The sequence below is a fragment of the Microtus oregoni genome, unplaced genomic scaffold (genome assembly GCF_018167655.1).
Source record: "Microtus oregoni isolate MIOR12 unplaced genomic scaffold, Mior012 000003F_ref0000135, whole genome shotgun sequence".
Taxonomy (NCBI): Eukaryota; Metazoa; Chordata; class Mammalia; order Rodentia; family Cricetidae; genus Microtus; species Microtus oregoni.
This window is the reverse complement of record NW_024543062.1, coordinates 62659249-62676091: the sequence shown is the minus strand read 5'-3', so window position 1 is coordinate 62676091 and position 16843 is coordinate 62659249. Positions and strand designations below refer to the sequence as shown.

The following is a 16843-nucleotide window of genomic DNA, read 5'->3' as shown; positions in this document are numbered from 1 at the left end:
CTGGAGATGCCAGCATGCTCAACATATGTGGAATGAGGGGCACACAGCATTAGCAAAGGCCCTGAGGCATCCGAGCTCAGCAGCTTTTCAGTCAGAGTGATTGAAAGCTTAGCATGTGGTAGTATCAGGATGAGGACAGAATATGAAGGTCACACAGGCCCAGAACCTGCCCTCATCCAACAAATAGGTGCTAGCCACTGACCCCTGGGGCCTTGCAGATCCTGTGAACATCGAGGGCAATGCCGAGACTGCCCAGGTATTGGGTCTCATGCCTTGGATGGACTACGAGTTTCGGGTTTCAGCTAGCAACATCTTGGGCACCGGGGAGCCCAGCGGGCCATCCAGCCGAATCCGGACCAAGGAAGCAGGTGAGTGTCTGGAGTTCTAGAGGAAGCGCTCAGCAGAGGGTGCCCTAGCAGAGCTGGAACTAAGTCCCAATCTGCTCACCAGTCCTGGGCTCTGATGTGAAGTTAGAGGTTACTGCATGGACCAAACTCCTTTCTGGAAAAAACACCTGCCGGTGGCAGATCTAGAATCATTGTTTCAGCCAAGTATCTAAAGACAGGAGAACTGGTTTGATCAAGGGAAGAAAGGTCACATTGGGAGAGCCTGGTCTTGGACCTTGAGCCATTTTTAAAGGTTTACACAAACTGCAGAAATCAGCTAATGAGGAAGATGTCTGTGAGCACGTGTACCCTTGTGTGGGCGTGTCCACACGTGCTGTGGGGTTCTAGGGGAGCCGTCAGATTCCAGGCCCGTTTTAGCTGGTATCTGTGGAGCAGAAGGGATAAACTGGGATGTCCCATCTAAGATGCTCTCTAGGCACGTGCTGGGAGATGTCCTCGCAAACTGCCCGCTAACATTAACACATCTGTGTTCCTTGGCCCTAACAGTTCCCTCAGTGGCACCATCAGGACTCAGCGGAGGGGGCGGAGCCCCTGGAGAGCTCATTATCAACTGGACTGTAAGTGGGCGGGGACAGAGAAGCAGGCAGGCGTCTTGCCTCTCAGGCGTCATGCTCCTTTTGCTCCCTTCCTAGTTTGTTTCCAAACACAGTGGCAGCAAGCAGAAAGGACCACTGAGTCTCTCTAGGAGGCTGGCGGCTTCCCTACCTCCCTTCTCCCCTTGCACCCGTAGCCTCTCACGAAACTCTTGAGAAGGCACGAGCATCCCAGGGCCACTCCTCTGGGTGAAGACTGGGCGGAGCCAGATGAATGGGCAGGGCCGCATACCCATGACCCCTGGCCCATACCATGCTCTTGCCCCCAGCCCATGTCACGGGAGTACCAGAATGGAGACGGTTTCGGCTACCTGCTGTCCTTCCGCAGGCAAGGCAGCTCCAGTTGGCAGACTGCCCGGGTGCCCGGTGCTGATGCCCAATACTACGTCTACAGCAATGACAGCATCCATCCCTACACACCCTTTGAGGTCAAGATCCGAAGCTACAATCGCCAGGGGGATGGGCCTGAGAGCCTCACTGCGCTGGTGTACTCAGCAGAGGAAGGTGGGCTGGTGGGCCTGGGAAGGAAAAGGGATGCCCTATGGGAGGAGAAACAAGCCTAGGGTATGCCTGGGGTCCCTGGGATCCCCCAAATCCTAAGCAGGTGTAGTCCTAGTCAGGGCAACTTTGTGGGACACTGGGGTGTCTTGGGAACGTATGCCCATTCTTTATTGGTCCCCAGAGCCCAGGGTGGCCCCTGCCAAGGTCTGGGCCAAGGGGACCTCATCCTCAGAAATGAACGTGAGCTGGGAGCCTGTGCAGCAGGACATGAATGGCATTCTCCTGGGGTACGAGGTGAGCACCAACTGGGGCTGAGAAGAGGTAAGGCTGGGCTCTCCAGAGTGGGCGGGAATATCTGCCAGCCTACTAGTCATTCCTCCTGGGATGGCTAATTCCTCAGCAAGAGGATCGTTTCCCCACCAGCCACCCACTTCCTCTTTCACTCCATACACTGGACACCTCCCTTGGACTGGACACTCAGTTGAGAGCCCACAGATGCAGGGCCTCATAGCCACGTGACCTTGCTTTCCCGGTCTGCTGACCTAGAGTGCAGGTTATCAAGCTAGAGTCTACCACAGGACCAGCCTGGGTGGCGGAGAAGCCTGAGGACTGGGTAGCCAAAAGCTTCACTGTACACGTTAACATACCTTGCCTGTTTTAGATCCGCTACTGGAAAGCTGGAGACAAAGAAGCAGCTGCTGATCGCGTGAGGACCGCAGGGCTAGACACTAGCGCCCGAGTCACTGGCTTGTACCCCAACACCAAGTACCACGTAACTGTGAGGGCCTACAACCGCGCTGGCACTGGACCAGCCAGCCCTTCAGCCGATGCCATGACCATGAAGCCCCGTGAGTGTCTGCCAGGTTAAGGAAAGTCGTGTGCCATGCCGTAGGGACTTGTAGGGGCTTTGTTTATCTAGTAATCCACTCGCCATTCCTGCCACATGGTCTGCACCAGGCAGAAGCAGGTCAGGGGACCCTACTGAAACATGGAAGTAGAGTCAGGCTTCTGGGGCCTCTTTCCCTTCTTCAACTTCTGTATTTTCATGGTGACAGCTTGCTCTAAGAATTCCTGCTATATGGGCAGGCATCAGAAAGGGGCTGGCTAGTGGGAAGGGGTGGCCATGGAAGCATATGGCAGTGTCTCCCATCTCCCCTCCCCTGGTAGCACCACGACGACCACCTGGCAACATCTCCTGGACTTTCTCAAGCTCCAGTCTCAGCCTGAAGTGGGACCCTGTGGTACCACTCCGAAACGAATCCACAGTCACTGGCTACAAGGTGAGGCAGGGGCACACGGAGCTGCCATCAGGAAGTAGTTATAGAGAGCTGCAACCCCTAGCAAGAAGGTCTGAGAAACAGGAGCGTGGCATTTGGGGTTAGGATGCCATGGAATGCAGGCGCTCTGGGTGGAGGCTATAAAAACAGGTGCGCGGTACAGCGGCTGAAGGGGCAGGGCGGCAATGGGCCGGGAGTCTGAGAGTTTACTGTTTGCATGCTTGCCTTCCACCTATGAGAAGCCTGGCTAGTGGGAAACTGAAGGGGGCAAAAAGGCAAAACCTCGAGGGTCCAGGAAGCCGTACCTGGAAACTTCTATCCTGCAGATGCTGTATCAGAATGACTTCCACCCAACTCCTACACTCCACCTCACCAACCAGAACTGGATAGAAATCCCAGTGCCTGAAGATATAGGGCACGCCCTGGTACAGATTCGAACCACAGGGCCGGGAGGGGATGGGATCCCAGCAGAAGTCCACATCGTGAGAAATGGAGGTACTGCCCCTCCCCTTCACCCTCTACCCCTCAGCAGTCCTGGTCCCTCAGATACTGGTGAAACAATTGTGTCCAGGAGCCGACTCTACTGTAGACTCCCAAAGAAAAAGGAAAAGGCAGGCAAGAATGAGTAGTGCCCATGTGGCTGTCCCGTCCCCACCCCAGAACCACCCCAAGGCACAGAAGGGAGTGTACCTCTTTTATGGAATGCAAGGGGGCTGGGGACCAAGAGCAAAGGCCCCGGCCAGTGCTGTATGTATGGGTAAAGCCAAGAACACCGCTGGTGTTCAGCTCTTCACCTCTGTGTGCTCCTCAAGAGAGCTCTCGGTCCTACTGCGAGGGTGGGGTTGGGGACAGGGGGCTCCACCCCACAGTTTTCCCTTGCCGGTTTCAGGCACAAGCATGATGGTGGAGAATTCTGCAGTCCGCCCCACCCGTCCTGGCCCCTTGCTCTCCGGTGTGGTGATACTGATGCTCACTGGCTTCCAGAAGCTCTGATCTGATCACTGCCTGCCACACCCAAGCTGGACACCCGCCCTAACGGACACAGCCCCCCCTCTGACGCCAAGGTTGTCTAACACTGTGCCTGAGAGTGGTTGGCTTAGACCCAACAGTACCCTTTATGTAGGAGGTAGGGTATCTCTATTCTGCCGCAGGATAGAAACCATGCAAGGAATTTTTCTTTGAATCAGGAGGCACTGGGCAGTGACTTTCATGATTAACACTAGGCCCAATGCCTGGACCCCTTGGGGTCCTGGACAGAATGAACAGGCCTTTGGACAGAAGGCATTTGATATACATCTTCAGATCAAGCAGATGGCCCTCTGGGGTCACACGTGGGCACTGCCATCTGAGACAAAGGTTCCAGGCCCAGCAGGAACATAGACAGCAGCAGGCTGAAAACATGGTCTATAAGTTTCCCTCTCTGGAGCAGAGGGACCTGCCTTCTAGTCCTCGCTGGAGAAGCAGCGCAGCTGGTCCCGGCCTGGTCTTCCATGGCTCCCAGGCAGTCCTTCCTGTTTGGTAGCCAACAACCAGACCCCAGGTTACTGGGGAGAGGAGCTCCAAAGGGTTGAGAGGCTACAGCCCCTGATGGAAAGGGTACCAGCCTGGGGCCAAGGTCTATTCATCATGCAGGTGGCACTGCCCTCTCAGCCAGCACTGCCAACCCAACCCTGTCACCCTCCAGACTGGATGACGGAGTGATGGAGCCACTCTAGGTGGCTAGGGGACTAAAGGGCTTGTCTTGCGGTGTTGCCTTGCCCCATTGAGATGCCTCCTTTCTGGCCCCTCCAGGGTATGGGCAGGAGCCCAGCTGAATGCCACTCTTCCCTTCAGCTCTGCCACAGACGTATGCCTGCCTCCACCTCCCATAATTGCAGGCCCTGGAAACCAACCCTCAACACAGCATCCATCCTCCCTCTGTCCTGGGATGGAAAGGCCTCTGAAATGGGCCAGCATTGATGTGGCCATGCCTGCTTCCAGGAGTACCTTCCACCACCTGACCACAAATGCTCCCTAAGCTGCCTAGATTACTCTCTCAAGTCCCCAGAAGAAAAGGGGGTTAATAAAGGGGGCAGCCTACCTTGAGTTCGGGGTACATTACCAGTGCAGACCAGACTACCAGAACTGAGGAGGCCTTATAACTCAGCTGACCCATACTCGGTCCTTAACAGATGAGGAAATGGAGGTTCAGAGGGGCTTAGGGACTTCCTACGGTCCCATGACCTGTAAGTGACAAGACTTGGTCAAGCACCAGAGTCTCCTGCCTACCTGTGGGAGGCATCCTTGTCACTAAGGTGGCCGAGCCTCCGGAGGATGAGCCCTCTGCTTCGAGAGGTCCCGGCTGTGAGAAGATCAGCGTGGATGAGGCAGACTTCTGCTGGGAACTGAGGAAGTGATGCTGGCCGGAAGCTTCTCAGGCCCTCCAAGAAGAGAGGCCAAAGCAAGGACAAGAGTTCCCGAGACCAGGACCCTGAGGCAGCATGGCCAGGAAACCCCGGTGTCCACACCTAGGCCCACAAGAACTGCAGGGCAGGCGTCTCAAGAGGCAGCTGCCCTGTTGCTCCATGGCCCATTTCTGTAGTTTACAGTTAGAGCTCTATTTTGTTATGGGTTTTTAAACTTTAAGCCTTGCTCTGTTTTCCTGGGCAGGTTTATGTTAGGATTTACCCACCACAATTTTTTAAAGACGTACACTCACACACCTCCTCCCTACTGCCCCCAATCCAACCCCTAACTAGGGACTGCTTTCCTGGAACTGATCAAATTCCCCTCTCCTGCTCCTGGCACCTCACCTACAAGGGTGCTAGGGGCTCAGCCATGTGATCATTCTCCCTCACCAGGGCCCCAAAGTTAGTGTAGCATCTGGAAAGGGGAACGGAAAGAAACCCTCCAAGGTTTATCTATTTCCCACTGCCTTGGGCTGCAGGAGGGATGCTAGAGAAGATAGCCAGTGGCTGGGCAATTAGGATTGTAGAGAAGTGGGTATCTAGAGCGAGCTGGTTTGGCATTGGACCTAGCTCGGGAGGTGGGAGGAGGCTGCCCCTTTTCTTCTGACAAGGTCCATGAAAAGCAGGCAGGCTGCTGGGAGACCCGAGAAGACTTAGCCCTGGGCAGGCAGAATTTGTTTGGGGGGATGCAGAGTGGTGCCAGCCATCTGGGGTAGTCTGGGGGCTCCAAGTGGAGTGTTAGTGACAGCATCACAAGACCAGAGGTGACTCACTTGTAAATAGAAAGACTCTTGTTGAGGAAACTTGGACCCTGACTGGCTTAGAAAAAGAGGGCTAGATTAAATGGCTTCTCAGACTTCCTGGCCAGGCTTGGGAGGTTGGTGGGCTTGCTCCTGCTGTGGTCATGACTGTTAGGTTCCATCCATGCACATTAAACTACAAGAGGTAAAAAGGGACAGCCACAAATAAGTACTCTGCAGATGTCTCTTGAGGGACAGGGAAGTGCTCTGTTCTGTCCGTACAGGGGCTCAGGCCATCACTGAGCTATCTGCTCCTTGCCATGTGATGGTGTCTGATGGTGTGGATGAAGATAGTGGTTTTGCCAACCCGGGTGGCAGGTGACTTCCAACAGCAGGGGAGCAGGGAGGCTATGGGGCTTGGCAAAGGACAGGAGAGGACAAAGCCAAGGGCGGAAACGCCTGAAGGAACGAGGAAGGGGCTTCTTTTGAGTAAGCTCTGAGGAATTCTGAGTGCTCTCGCAGGATCTTGGATGGGTGAAGTCCTGACTGAAGGGGTGGGAGGTGCTGAGTCCTTTTGGAGCTGAGATCTTAAGAATCAAAATGCCTAACACAGGAAAGCCTTAGCGGTGCCATCTGCTATGGTCCCCACAGCTTAACAAAGCCATCAAAGGGACTCATCCACCACAGAGCAGTCCTTACCCACTAGTGCCTTCCCCCATGGGCAATGCCTCTCCACAGTCCCCAAAGCCATCCTTGCCTGTGCTCTGGCCAAGAGCTCAATGTGGCTAATGATGTTTTCCTCCCCTCATGCCTTTTCCAGGGGCACCATTCTTTTCCTAGTGTCGAATAGTCAATAGGACTCCTGCATGCCAAGGGACAGCGGTGTGCTCATACCTGTTACTAGTTCAAGTGTGGTGTCCTGTCTCGCTAGCCGAGACCAAACCTGGCAAGGGGTCTCTGGATAGGATTAAGTGGGACCCTAAAGGATGTCAAGAAGCTCACTGGAAACAGTGCTGGGAGCTGGGAATGGGGTTGTACCTCTTGAACCTGTACATATGATCACAGCCTCTGGGAAAGCAGGGCTTTAAAGGAAAACTGTAGAGGAACAAAATAGGCCAGTCAGCTTTGTCCAGGTCCAGGAAGCCCCAGCGGCCTACGGCCTACAGTTTCTTTAGAGGAGACTCCACCTACCTTGGCACCAGATGCCTCTAAGTCAGCCCTCACTTCAGAGCCTGGACAGCTCTGATCTCGGGGCTTCGTTAGCCCACGGATGATAGTTCCTGTTCAGATGCGACCCCTCCACCCCAGCCCGCTGTTCACTCTTGTAATAGTTATTTATTGATTCTGGTAGCAAGCAATTCTTAAATAAAGGTGTTTTCTCAACCTGCCTGGGCAGCTGGCAGTGGCTGCGGTCCTCATCACCTCACTAGAGCGTCCCGGGCCTGTTCTGCAACTCGTACATCCGCCTTTCACGTGGCTAACTCTGAGGACGCTGTACACAGTGCAGACCGCTTCCTCTAACCTGGAGGAAGACAGGCCAGGTGGCTGGCGGTCGGGCACCTGAGCAGGTCTCACCTAACATACTTGGAGGTCAGAGACACTTTCGGGTCCCCTGACAGTACATTTGACATGTTGACTCTCTTATCCCAAAGGAAGTCCCCTCCATGAAGAGATTAATGACCCCGACTGGTAAGGAGGTGACTGTTGCTTCTGATCAATCAGGGTGGCTCCAAGAGGTGGAACTCCTAGGCTTGACACAGCAGATGGCATTCCAGGCGAGCTCCTGCAGGATCACACTCAGGCAGTCCTCATTCAAACGTCACTGGTGTCAAGTGAGTAGGATGTCATGCTGGGTCCTGAATTGGCAGGGGGCTTGCTGCAGAAAGCACGTGCAGATCCAAGTAGGATCGTGCTAAGTTTCCCAGGCTGGCCATGAGCGTCCTGTGTAGACTAGACTAGCCTTGAACTTGGAATTCTGCCCCAGTCTCCTGAATAGCTAGGATTACAGGAATGTAACCATGTCCAGTTAGAACTAAGTTATCATCTTTACAAAACCCATCTGAAAGTCTTTTGTTCTCTTCTCTGCTCAATTGCTTCAAATTCTGAGTCAAAATTCAAGAGCCCAAGGCATGCAGAGAAGGCTATGTACCGAGCTATCCTATCCACCTCATGTCTGACTACTGGCCTGCAACAGAATGCAGGGAACGTGTTAATATCTGGTCCTAAGGGGTTTCCATCTACACAGTGTGAAGCAGGACCCTTCAGCGGTGTGTTACCGAGTTTACTGGAACGGAATCCTTCAAGGTCCTCTTTAGAGTGAGCTATCCTTGAATGTTTCCGCAAACTGCCTAGGACTAAATGACATTCCCCAGACCCAGGACTTTACTTTACAAAACAGCTTCCCTTGGGGGAGCTCCTTGGGCCCCCACAAACACCTGTGTCAAAGCTGAGACTGGTTTTGTCGTATGGCTGACAACAGAGCAGGGCCAGAACCAGGTCTTCTGAAACCCATCCTTTCTGGGGTGACAGACAGGTGTAACATCTCAGCCTCCTGGTGTGACACAGTATGTACCTGTGTAGGGCTCTTCTCAGAATGTCGGAGTCACTGCTCATGAAGCTAATCGCAAGGACATGGGGCAAGTCCAGGCTGTGGGACAGCATGCAGACTACTGGACAAGCCTGGCTCTCCAGTGCACCAATCATAAGGAACAACGGGAAGAACTCGCTAGGAGACTGCAGAGACAAACACTGAATGCAGAACATGCATCTCTGGTACCGGATTACAATTACACTAAAAAGCTTTAAAGTTTTGAAAATGAAAACTGGACGAAAGCCGGGTGGAGGACCAGCAACTGCTCAGTTGGCAAAGCGACTGCTGCACATGCACAAGGCCCTGAGGACATGAAAATCTGGGTACAGGGATGCACACTGGGAATCCCAGCACTGGGAGGTACGGGGACGCACACTGGGAATCCCGATACTGAGGAGGCACGAGACGCACACTGGGAATCCCAGCACTCGGGAGGAATAGGGATGCACACTGGGAATCCCAGCACTGGGGAGGTATGGGGACTCACACTGATAATCCCAGCCCTGGGGAAGCAGAGACAGGTGGATCCCTATGGCCCAGTGGCCAGCCAGCCTCGCCTCATCTGTGAGCCCTGTGTCTCAGCAAAAGACCCTGTCTCAAAAATAAACAACAAAAGAAACAAAAACCCACAGTGGATGCCATCTGAAGAATAACCAAGGTTGACTTTGGCCTCTACACCGCGCACGCTCAAACACACACAGAGGCAAGAAATAGTCATCTGTTTGTCTAGTTTTCAAATGATTCTACAATATCAATATACACTTTGGACTCTTCTGAGAAAAGGTTAAGAACTGATGAATCTGGGCAGTCTGTGGGTGGTGTGTAGGTTTGAGTGAGCCATCCTCCTTAAGTCTCAAACATCTCGCACTCAGTGGCTGTTTGGAAAGGATAAGTGTGACCTTGATGGAGGAAGTATGTCACTGGGGGTGGGCTTTGAGGTCTCTCTCTCTCTCTCTGCCTGCTGCTTTAGCCCCCGCTGCAGTTACTTCTGCTATCAGGACTCTGTCCCCCTTGGACTGTAAACCCCAAATAAACTTTTTTCTCTAAGTTGCCCGTTTTGTGGTGTTTTAGCACAGCAACAGAAATGTAACTAATATAGGTAGTCACTAGACCCTGTAAAGTTAAAAGTAAACATTAGTCATCCTTTGCTCAGAACTTGAACTGAATTAGAGTCCCAGGGCTGGGGCTAAGGAATGTTTAGTGTTCGGAGCTATCCAGGTGACTCTGGCACAGCTACCAAAGAGAGCAATGGTGCCGGAGAATTGTCTGTATTCTGTCAATCATGATTTAAATAAATGCTGATTGGCCATTAGCCAGGCAGGAAGTATAGGCGGGAAAACCAGACAGGAAGTAGAGGTGGGGCGATGAGAACAGGAGTATTCTGGGAAGGAAGCTCTTTCCCAGTCCTGCCCAGGCGATGGAAGAAGCAATATGTGACCCGCCCCGCTACGTTTTAGCTCTTACAACGTATACCAGCCTGAGCTAATGGGCCAATCAGTTTATATCTAATGTAGACTCTTTATGTGATTTTCTCTGGGACTAAACGGCTGGGGAACGGGGCGGGACAGAAACCCCAAAGAGCCCAGCCCTCGTGAGCAGGGCCTCAGGACTCTGCCACTCCTGCAGGTAGACAGAGGGGAGAAGAAATGCTATCTCGCTCTCAGCTGGCCCCAAGGGTTCCATAGGCCAATTATCTCAGACTCTGTCTAAATGATCCTCAAAAGCCTTAAGACTGGATTTCCTAAGGGGAAAACGAAGCAATGGTCCTCCCCTGAGGATCTTGGTGGCTGTAAGAAACCAGTACACTTGGCCTTTCCAAGAACACAAACCCTAGATATATATAGTGCAAAGAGGAGGAGCAAGACAAAGGATTGTTGCAATAAACAGGACATTCAATTTGATACTGAATGAGCTCAGAGGGCCATCTAGGGAGGACAGGGAGGGCGGGGAACCCCTTAACACTAAGATGTCTATCAGCTGGGTCAGGTGTCACTGCTCACCTTTCTAACACACAGGCAGCCAATACAAAGCAATCTGTCCCAAGCATGCTGTAGGAAACCCAAGGAAAATGAGAACCAGGCCAACTGAGGGACAGTTTCTACATGTGAGAAACCTTAAATAAAATAACAAAGGGTTAAGTTGCCATACAGTTACTGTTAATTGTTTTTATTGAACAAAAATAAAAAGTTTCCACCCAATCTGCTAATAGTACATTCTGGTCCATACACACTGTTCAGAGGTGGAGTGGAGGTGACGGCACATACACCGTGAGGTATGGAGAGGAAAGCAAGCTTGGAAGACACAACTCACCTAGGAAGAGAAGCAAAAGCTGCAGTGGGTCTCCTGAGCAGCCAGTATGAGAAAACCTGCTGCCCTGCATAGTGGTATGGGGAAGAAGCCGCATCCTCCAAGCCTCCTAGCCAACTATGGCTCTGAGAGGCCTCTCTTGCCACACTCATGTATAGGCTGGCTGAAAGGTTACAGGCTGCTAAGGCTGTTGTGGTCATCAACCCTCTTCAGCACGCTGTGGACAGCAATGCTCACTAGCACGCCGCCAACCACACCACAAGCAATCCCTATGCCCAAGGCTGAAGCTACCTTCTTTTGCCACTTTGGTAGGTGCGGCTTAGAATGGTTGTCCAGATTAACTTCCCAGCCGGCATCGACTAACTTCTGGTCCTCGGTAAGGGACTGATGGAAATTCAGGTTTACCAGCTTTGGAGGGAGGACCCTCAGCCCAAAGTAGAGCCTCTTGACAAATCTCAAGTTTCTGAGCAGCTGCACATCACATCGGTATGTCCCCGAGTCGTACTCATAGGCGGGGTGAAATCGCAGAAAGTGAGAGTTGGCTCGGAAGGGTTTGAAAATCTCATCATTAGTAGAGATGATGCCCCGAGCAAGCTTCCAGGTAAAGCGGAAAGCTTCCTGTCCCACCTCCAGGATGTCTGCACTGAGACAGCTCAGCTCAAACTCCTCCCCATGGACAATGGTGAAATGGAGCATCCCACAGATCCAGTTGGCCAGACACTCCAAACGCTGGGCCTGGCACTTCCTCCTCACTCCATCAGGGCCCACCTCGCAGACAGTCTCCTCCTTATAGCCAAGGCCACAGGTAACAGTGCAGGCCGTGGCATTGACAATGACTCTCCCCACAGCTTGCTGTAGCTTCTCAGGGATGGCAAGTGTTTTAGGCGATGTCAACATCAAAGGCAGGTGGGTTATCAATACCAGACTCCCAAGGATAAGACGAGGGGCCCCAGTCTTCATGTCTCAGTAGGCAAGTTACCAGCAGGCATTCCAAACAAACACTACACCGTAACACAGATCCTCCAGCTTGAAATAACCCTTAGCGTTGAGAGATTAGGATGCATTGCTGTCAGCAAAACAGATACATGCGTGCGTGTGCACAGAAGTGCAGCCCTTCTTCCCAGGGGAGCACAAGCAGAGGGAAAGACTTACACTACTGATGTCTGACTAGGCTTGCCAGGGCCATCCTCACAGCTGCCATCCTCGTCACTTCCTCCTAATGAATTTACACCCACAGGCTTGAGAACAAAAGAGGGAAAAGACCTCAGAAGCCGAAGTCCACCTCCACATTACCCCAAATGCACGAGTCAACTCTTTCCCTCCCTCCCAAACTGTGGGAGAGTTTCAAAGTCCCAAATCTGACCAAACACAGAAACTAGTCTTAAGGGAGGGGTGAGGTGGGGCTGGGTTGCAATGTTCATCTGAATACCCTGAACTCTCTATTGAGAATGTCCCTAAACCACAGCTGCTGAATAGATAACTCTGGACTTGACTCCCCAAATTTCCATTTTTCTTTCTTTGTAAGCTAAGATCGCCCTGTCCAGTTTCAGGAAGGTCGCTTTGAACAGTGCACTAAAAACACCCCCCCCTCCCCCGCAGTGTCAACTACTTCATTTGTAAAAACTTTTAAAGGACTGGGAAGCAAGGTGTGATGACACCTGGAGGCCAGGGGCAGGGTTGCTGACAAATTCAAGGCCAGCCTGGGCTACAGGAAGAGACCGCTGCTCTCAACAGAAAAGAAGCAGCTCAACAGAGTGCTGGCAGAGTGATTGCCCAGCGTGTAGGAAGCTCTAGGTTTGATTCCCAGCACCACACAAACTGGATGTGGCAGCAAATTCCTTATCCCAGCAGCCAACAAGATCGGAAGTTCCAGGCATTTTCAGCTACAGAGGAGTTAGAGATACTAAAAGGTGTGTGTGTGAAAATTTAACCTAACACACCCTTCCAAAGGAGCAAGTGAGACTGCGGCGGAGGCAGCCCAGAGGCAGCTGTCTTGTTCCAGGTACTTTCTTTCCCAAGGGAACCAGGATGCTGAAGCTGCTTGACTCTAGAATGTTCTATTTACCTTGCAGAACAGAGGAGCTCACTGTTTGTTTACATCACTGAAGGTTGCTATGAAACAACTATGATGATAGAGATGGGTTCTTAGCGACAAGACAGGATGATTAGTAAGTAGACTGATTTGGTATTTGTTAAAACAGTACCACCAGCCGGGCGATGGTGGCGCACGCCTTTAATCCCAGCACTCGGGAGGCAGAGGCAGGCGGATCTCTGTGAGTTCGAGGCCAGCCTGGTCTACAAGAGCTAGTTCCAGGACAGGAACCAAAAGCTACGGAGAAACCCTGTCTCAAAAAATCAAAAAAAAAAAAAAAAAAAAAAAAACCAACCAGTACCACCAGAGCAGTGGTTCTCAACCTGTGGGTCACAACTCCTTCGGGTACTGAACGACCCTTTCGCAGGGGTCATTTACCAGATATACTGAGTATATCACGATTCATAATAGTAGCAAAATTACAGTTATAAAGTAGCAACAAAAACAATCTAAAGGTGGAGAGGGGTCACCACAACAGATGAACTGTACTAAAGGGTTGCAACCTTAAGAAGTTTAAGACCCAAGGGAACTAGAGTTCTGAGACATCTTATTCTTATGAGACAGTGAATATTCAATATGAATGTTAAAGTTACTTAATCAGAGAAAATGACTATCAAGAAAGAGTGTAACTATATTTAGGCTAACAAAGACCTTGGAAGGCTAGACCCTCCAAGACATGTTACTGTAACCTCTCAGAATGCCTAGCACTGTGGCCTCTTCAAAGCTTGTACTGAGTTAAAAAAGATGACTTTTTTTTATTAACACCAGCTTTTAGCTCAAATCATTTATTTCTAGTTTGTACAAAGGAAGAAATCCAAACTGCCTGACCTTTCCAGACCCAAATGACCAGAGAAAGATCTAAACTCCACACTTAAATTCTATAAGCCACAAAACGAAGTGGCTGCTGAGTTCCAAAGGTAGGCATCTTACAAACATCTGTACTTGTGGTTTAATAAACATCCCATTTTATTTACAAAGCATTAAAGCTTTAGCAAGAAGTACCCAAGGCTAAGTCTCATCTTGTACAAAACTACAGAATATTTTAAGAAACAAAATGGAGAGGCAGGGGAGACAACAAAAAGGAAAAGAGAATATACATATATTACACAAATCAAAAATCCTAGCTCGAAGTAGACGGAAGGTTTTTGAAATGAAAAAAAATTCCAAAAGTATAAATAATGATTAGGAGCTGCTGTCAGAGACAATCTGGCAAGGCCTGAGCTGATTGTCTCAGTAGCCAGGTAAAGGAAACAGACGCAGCACTAGCATCCAGATGGAGGAAATCAAGCCCCTTCACACAGAGAAGGCAGAAATCCTTGTATTGGTTTGCACACTACTGTGGGGTGCTGTACAGAGAGACACGATATGAAGAGAATGTCCACAAATAAAAATGTGTCCTGTGACCCACTTACCAATCACAACCATTGGTCTCTCTCACACTCGAGGAAGCAGCACCAGCAATGACTCTGGGGACTTCCTGCACTGTCCACTGTCACTTCTACCCCACAATATAAAGTAATCAACGGGTTTGGCTATCTGAAGGAGCCTTCACCAACTGATAGAGATTTCACAATTAGCACAGTATTTAACCCCCTTTCAATGCTGAGAAAGTATGACCCATGGCAAGCCAAAAGCTTACTAATTAACCCTTTCCACACTTGGCTTCCTGACTTTGGATTTTCAGAAAAATTTCAAACACTTATTGTACACATCCATCCAATTTGCTATTTTTATTAAAAGAACAGCAAATGCAGAGAGAGCCAGAGCAAGAAAGAGAAGGGTAAAAAAGCTAAGCAACCTTTCACAGAAAGGAAGTGAGTGAAAACACAGGGGGCATGGCTCCAGGAAGAGACACACAATGGCTGGTGGGGACAGGTTCTCCACAGGCAATGATTTAACGAATGAACCTCATCTTTGATTTGAAGCAAGCTGCTGCTGCTTTGATTTTGGGGGTTTCCACGTCAGTCCTCGCACAAGTGCCCCACCCCCATGATACAGAAGCTTGTGGAGAAAAATACCTTGCTTTGTTTCTAACTCTGGAAGTCAACACAGGTAAAGTAATAGACAAGCCACTGTTGATTCTTAGCTGGAGATGGATAAAACTAATCCTATCCAAAAGCCATGATTATTCAGACAGATCTGATACTGGAAAACATGCAAAGCAAGGGAAGCCCCGGATTCCCTAGAGCCCAGCCCCTGAGCGAAAGGTGGTGAGACACAACGACAGGGCCTCCTAGCTTCCTTCCTTTTCTGCCAATTTAAAATCTTTCAAGCACTCGCTTCTCTGTACAACCTTTATACACAATATAGAAATACAGGAAGCATCTGGGAGGTGAAGTTATGAAAGCAACAGAAAAATGCATCAGTTTTCCTAGGATACTGGTAGCAAAATTTCATAAAAGAACAAAGTCACTCAAGGACATGCACTGAGGATGGAAGGCAACAGGAGATAGGAAATGACATGTCCAAAGGATGTGACTTCAATAGTTAGCTGAACAAAACATGGGCATTTTCACCAGCAACACAACCAAGTGTGAAGTTGAAGTGAGTCAGATCTGACGTCTTCACGCATCCTCATTCCTGAGAGCCTACTTGGACTTATGCTTGAAAGGGAAGGCAGGGACCTGTGCTCTTCTTCCATAATTCACTTCTTCATTCAAACATAAGATCCACTCCTCCCACCTCCTGGGCAGGAGGAAAGGCCTTTGTTTTCAATTCAAGCCAATCTCAAATGACTGGCCACACTGTCCAAAGGCTACCTGACGACAACGTGAGGAGAACGCAGGTTCACCGTCTTCATAGCAGTTCTGAGATTGCTCCTCCTGCTAAAGAGATGAGACAGGAGAGATTTCCTTTAGTGTCACAGGCACACATGGGCAAGAATGTCCCATCTGAAGAAAGTGCATAACCCAGTTCCCAGTCACTCTTCATAGAAGCAACTGTCACTCTAAACCCAAGTCCCCACCCAATACTGTTTCAGTACTGTTCCGATGTGTGTGCAGAGAGTGTGAATGCATGAGCCTCTACGTAACTGCTGAAAACCAGGCTCTCGGGTGATCACAAGAGACAAACCCCAGGGGACTGACCCTTTCACTCTTTCATATAGTAGACTAATTAACCAGTCACTAAAGACCAACAGTGAACAGACATCCCTGTCCCAGCCCCACTGTTCCTTACGTGACATTTGTATCAGTTTGGAACCCAGATAACGTGCACCATTGATGAAAGCTACTATCTGTGTTTCCATGCATCAAGAACTGGTAAGTGAATAAAATCTAAATAATAAGATCACATCAGCACTTCCCTGATGACTCCACAGAAGCTGCTCGACTTGTGAGGGCATCTTTAAATGGCTGCTGTGAAATATTAACTAGGAAGTATAAAAAGAGAACAAGATGAAGAAAGCCTCCTGGATAGAATTTAAGTGAGGGATTACATGATGCTTGGAGTTGTGAAATGGTGAAAATTAACTGCGTAAGTAATGAAAGAAAAGTACTCATTCACAAAGTTGCTTTGAATGTTATTTTTTAAATGAAACTCTAATAAAAATGAAAACTGGCAATAAAAATATACTCACATTTGCTGAGAACAGACTGAAATGAGCACAAGATACAAGCTTCTCTACTGAATGCTACACTGTGAAAAGTAAAACTGTAATTCCAAAGATGTTTGTATTTGACAAACATACTTTTCAAATCTCCTTCAATATAAAATATAAGGAATTTCCTGAGCTGATTTAAAACTATAGATAACAGAACACAGTCTACTAGACTCAGTTAATTTACTTCTTTCACGCTGGTCTCACTGACTGCTCCCAGAGGTATGTTGACTGAATTTTCAGTTTACAAATTAACACAGCACCACCATTTTAACCATTAATCATGATGGA

At 49.9% G+C, this 16843-nt stretch overlaps 3 protein-coding genes across 8 annotated transcripts in view; 1 reads left to right on the top strand and 2 right to left on the bottom strand.

Moving 5' to 3' along the window:
• The window catches only part of Cntn2 (contactin 2), a 28587-nt gene extending 18964 nt beyond the window's left edge, over positions 1–9623 (top strand). For 2 of the 4 annotated variants that reach the window (XM_041648417.1, XM_041648418.1), the window contains 8 exons: positions 219–368; positions 894–964; positions 1270–1504; positions 1683–1795; positions 2163–2349; positions 2669–2781; positions 3105–3273; positions 3668–9623. In XM_041648417.1, the coding sequence (XP_041504351.1) occupies positions 219–368; positions 894–964; positions 1270–1504; positions 1683–1795; positions 2163–2349; positions 2669–2781; positions 3105–3273; positions 3668–3771 (1142 nt within the window). In that variant the 3' untranslated portion in view covers positions 3772–9623. The remainder of the gene's footprint in view (positions 1–218; positions 369–893; positions 965–1269; positions 1505–1682; positions 1796–2162; positions 2350–2668; positions 2782–3104; positions 3274–3667) is intronic. The other 2 variants (XR_005974036.1, XR_005974035.1) reach the window with 2 other exon arrangements.
• Positions 9624–10711: 1088 nt separating this feature from the next.
• On the bottom strand, positions 10712–13176 carry Tmem81 (transmembrane protein 81). Its single transcript, XM_041648560.1, has one exon. It carries the CDS (start codon positions 11820–11822, stop codon positions 11034–11036), a length of 789 nt encoding a protein of 262 aa, XP_041504494.1. The 5' UTR covers positions 11823–13176; the 3' UTR covers positions 10712–11033.
• A 547-nt stretch (positions 13177–13723) lies between these two features.
• The window catches only part of Rbbp5 (RB binding protein 5, histone lysine methyltransferase complex subunit), a 28918-nt gene continuing 25798 nt past the window's right edge, over positions 13724–16843 (bottom strand). For 2 of the 3 annotated variants that reach the window (XM_041648469.1, XM_041648470.1), the window contains exon 14: positions 13724–15779. In XM_041648469.1, the coding sequence (XP_041504403.1) occupies positions 15751–15779 (29 nt within the window). In that variant the 3' untranslated portion in view covers positions 13724–15750. The remainder of the gene's footprint in view (positions 15780–16843) is intronic. The other variant, XM_041648471.1, reaches the window with a different exon arrangement.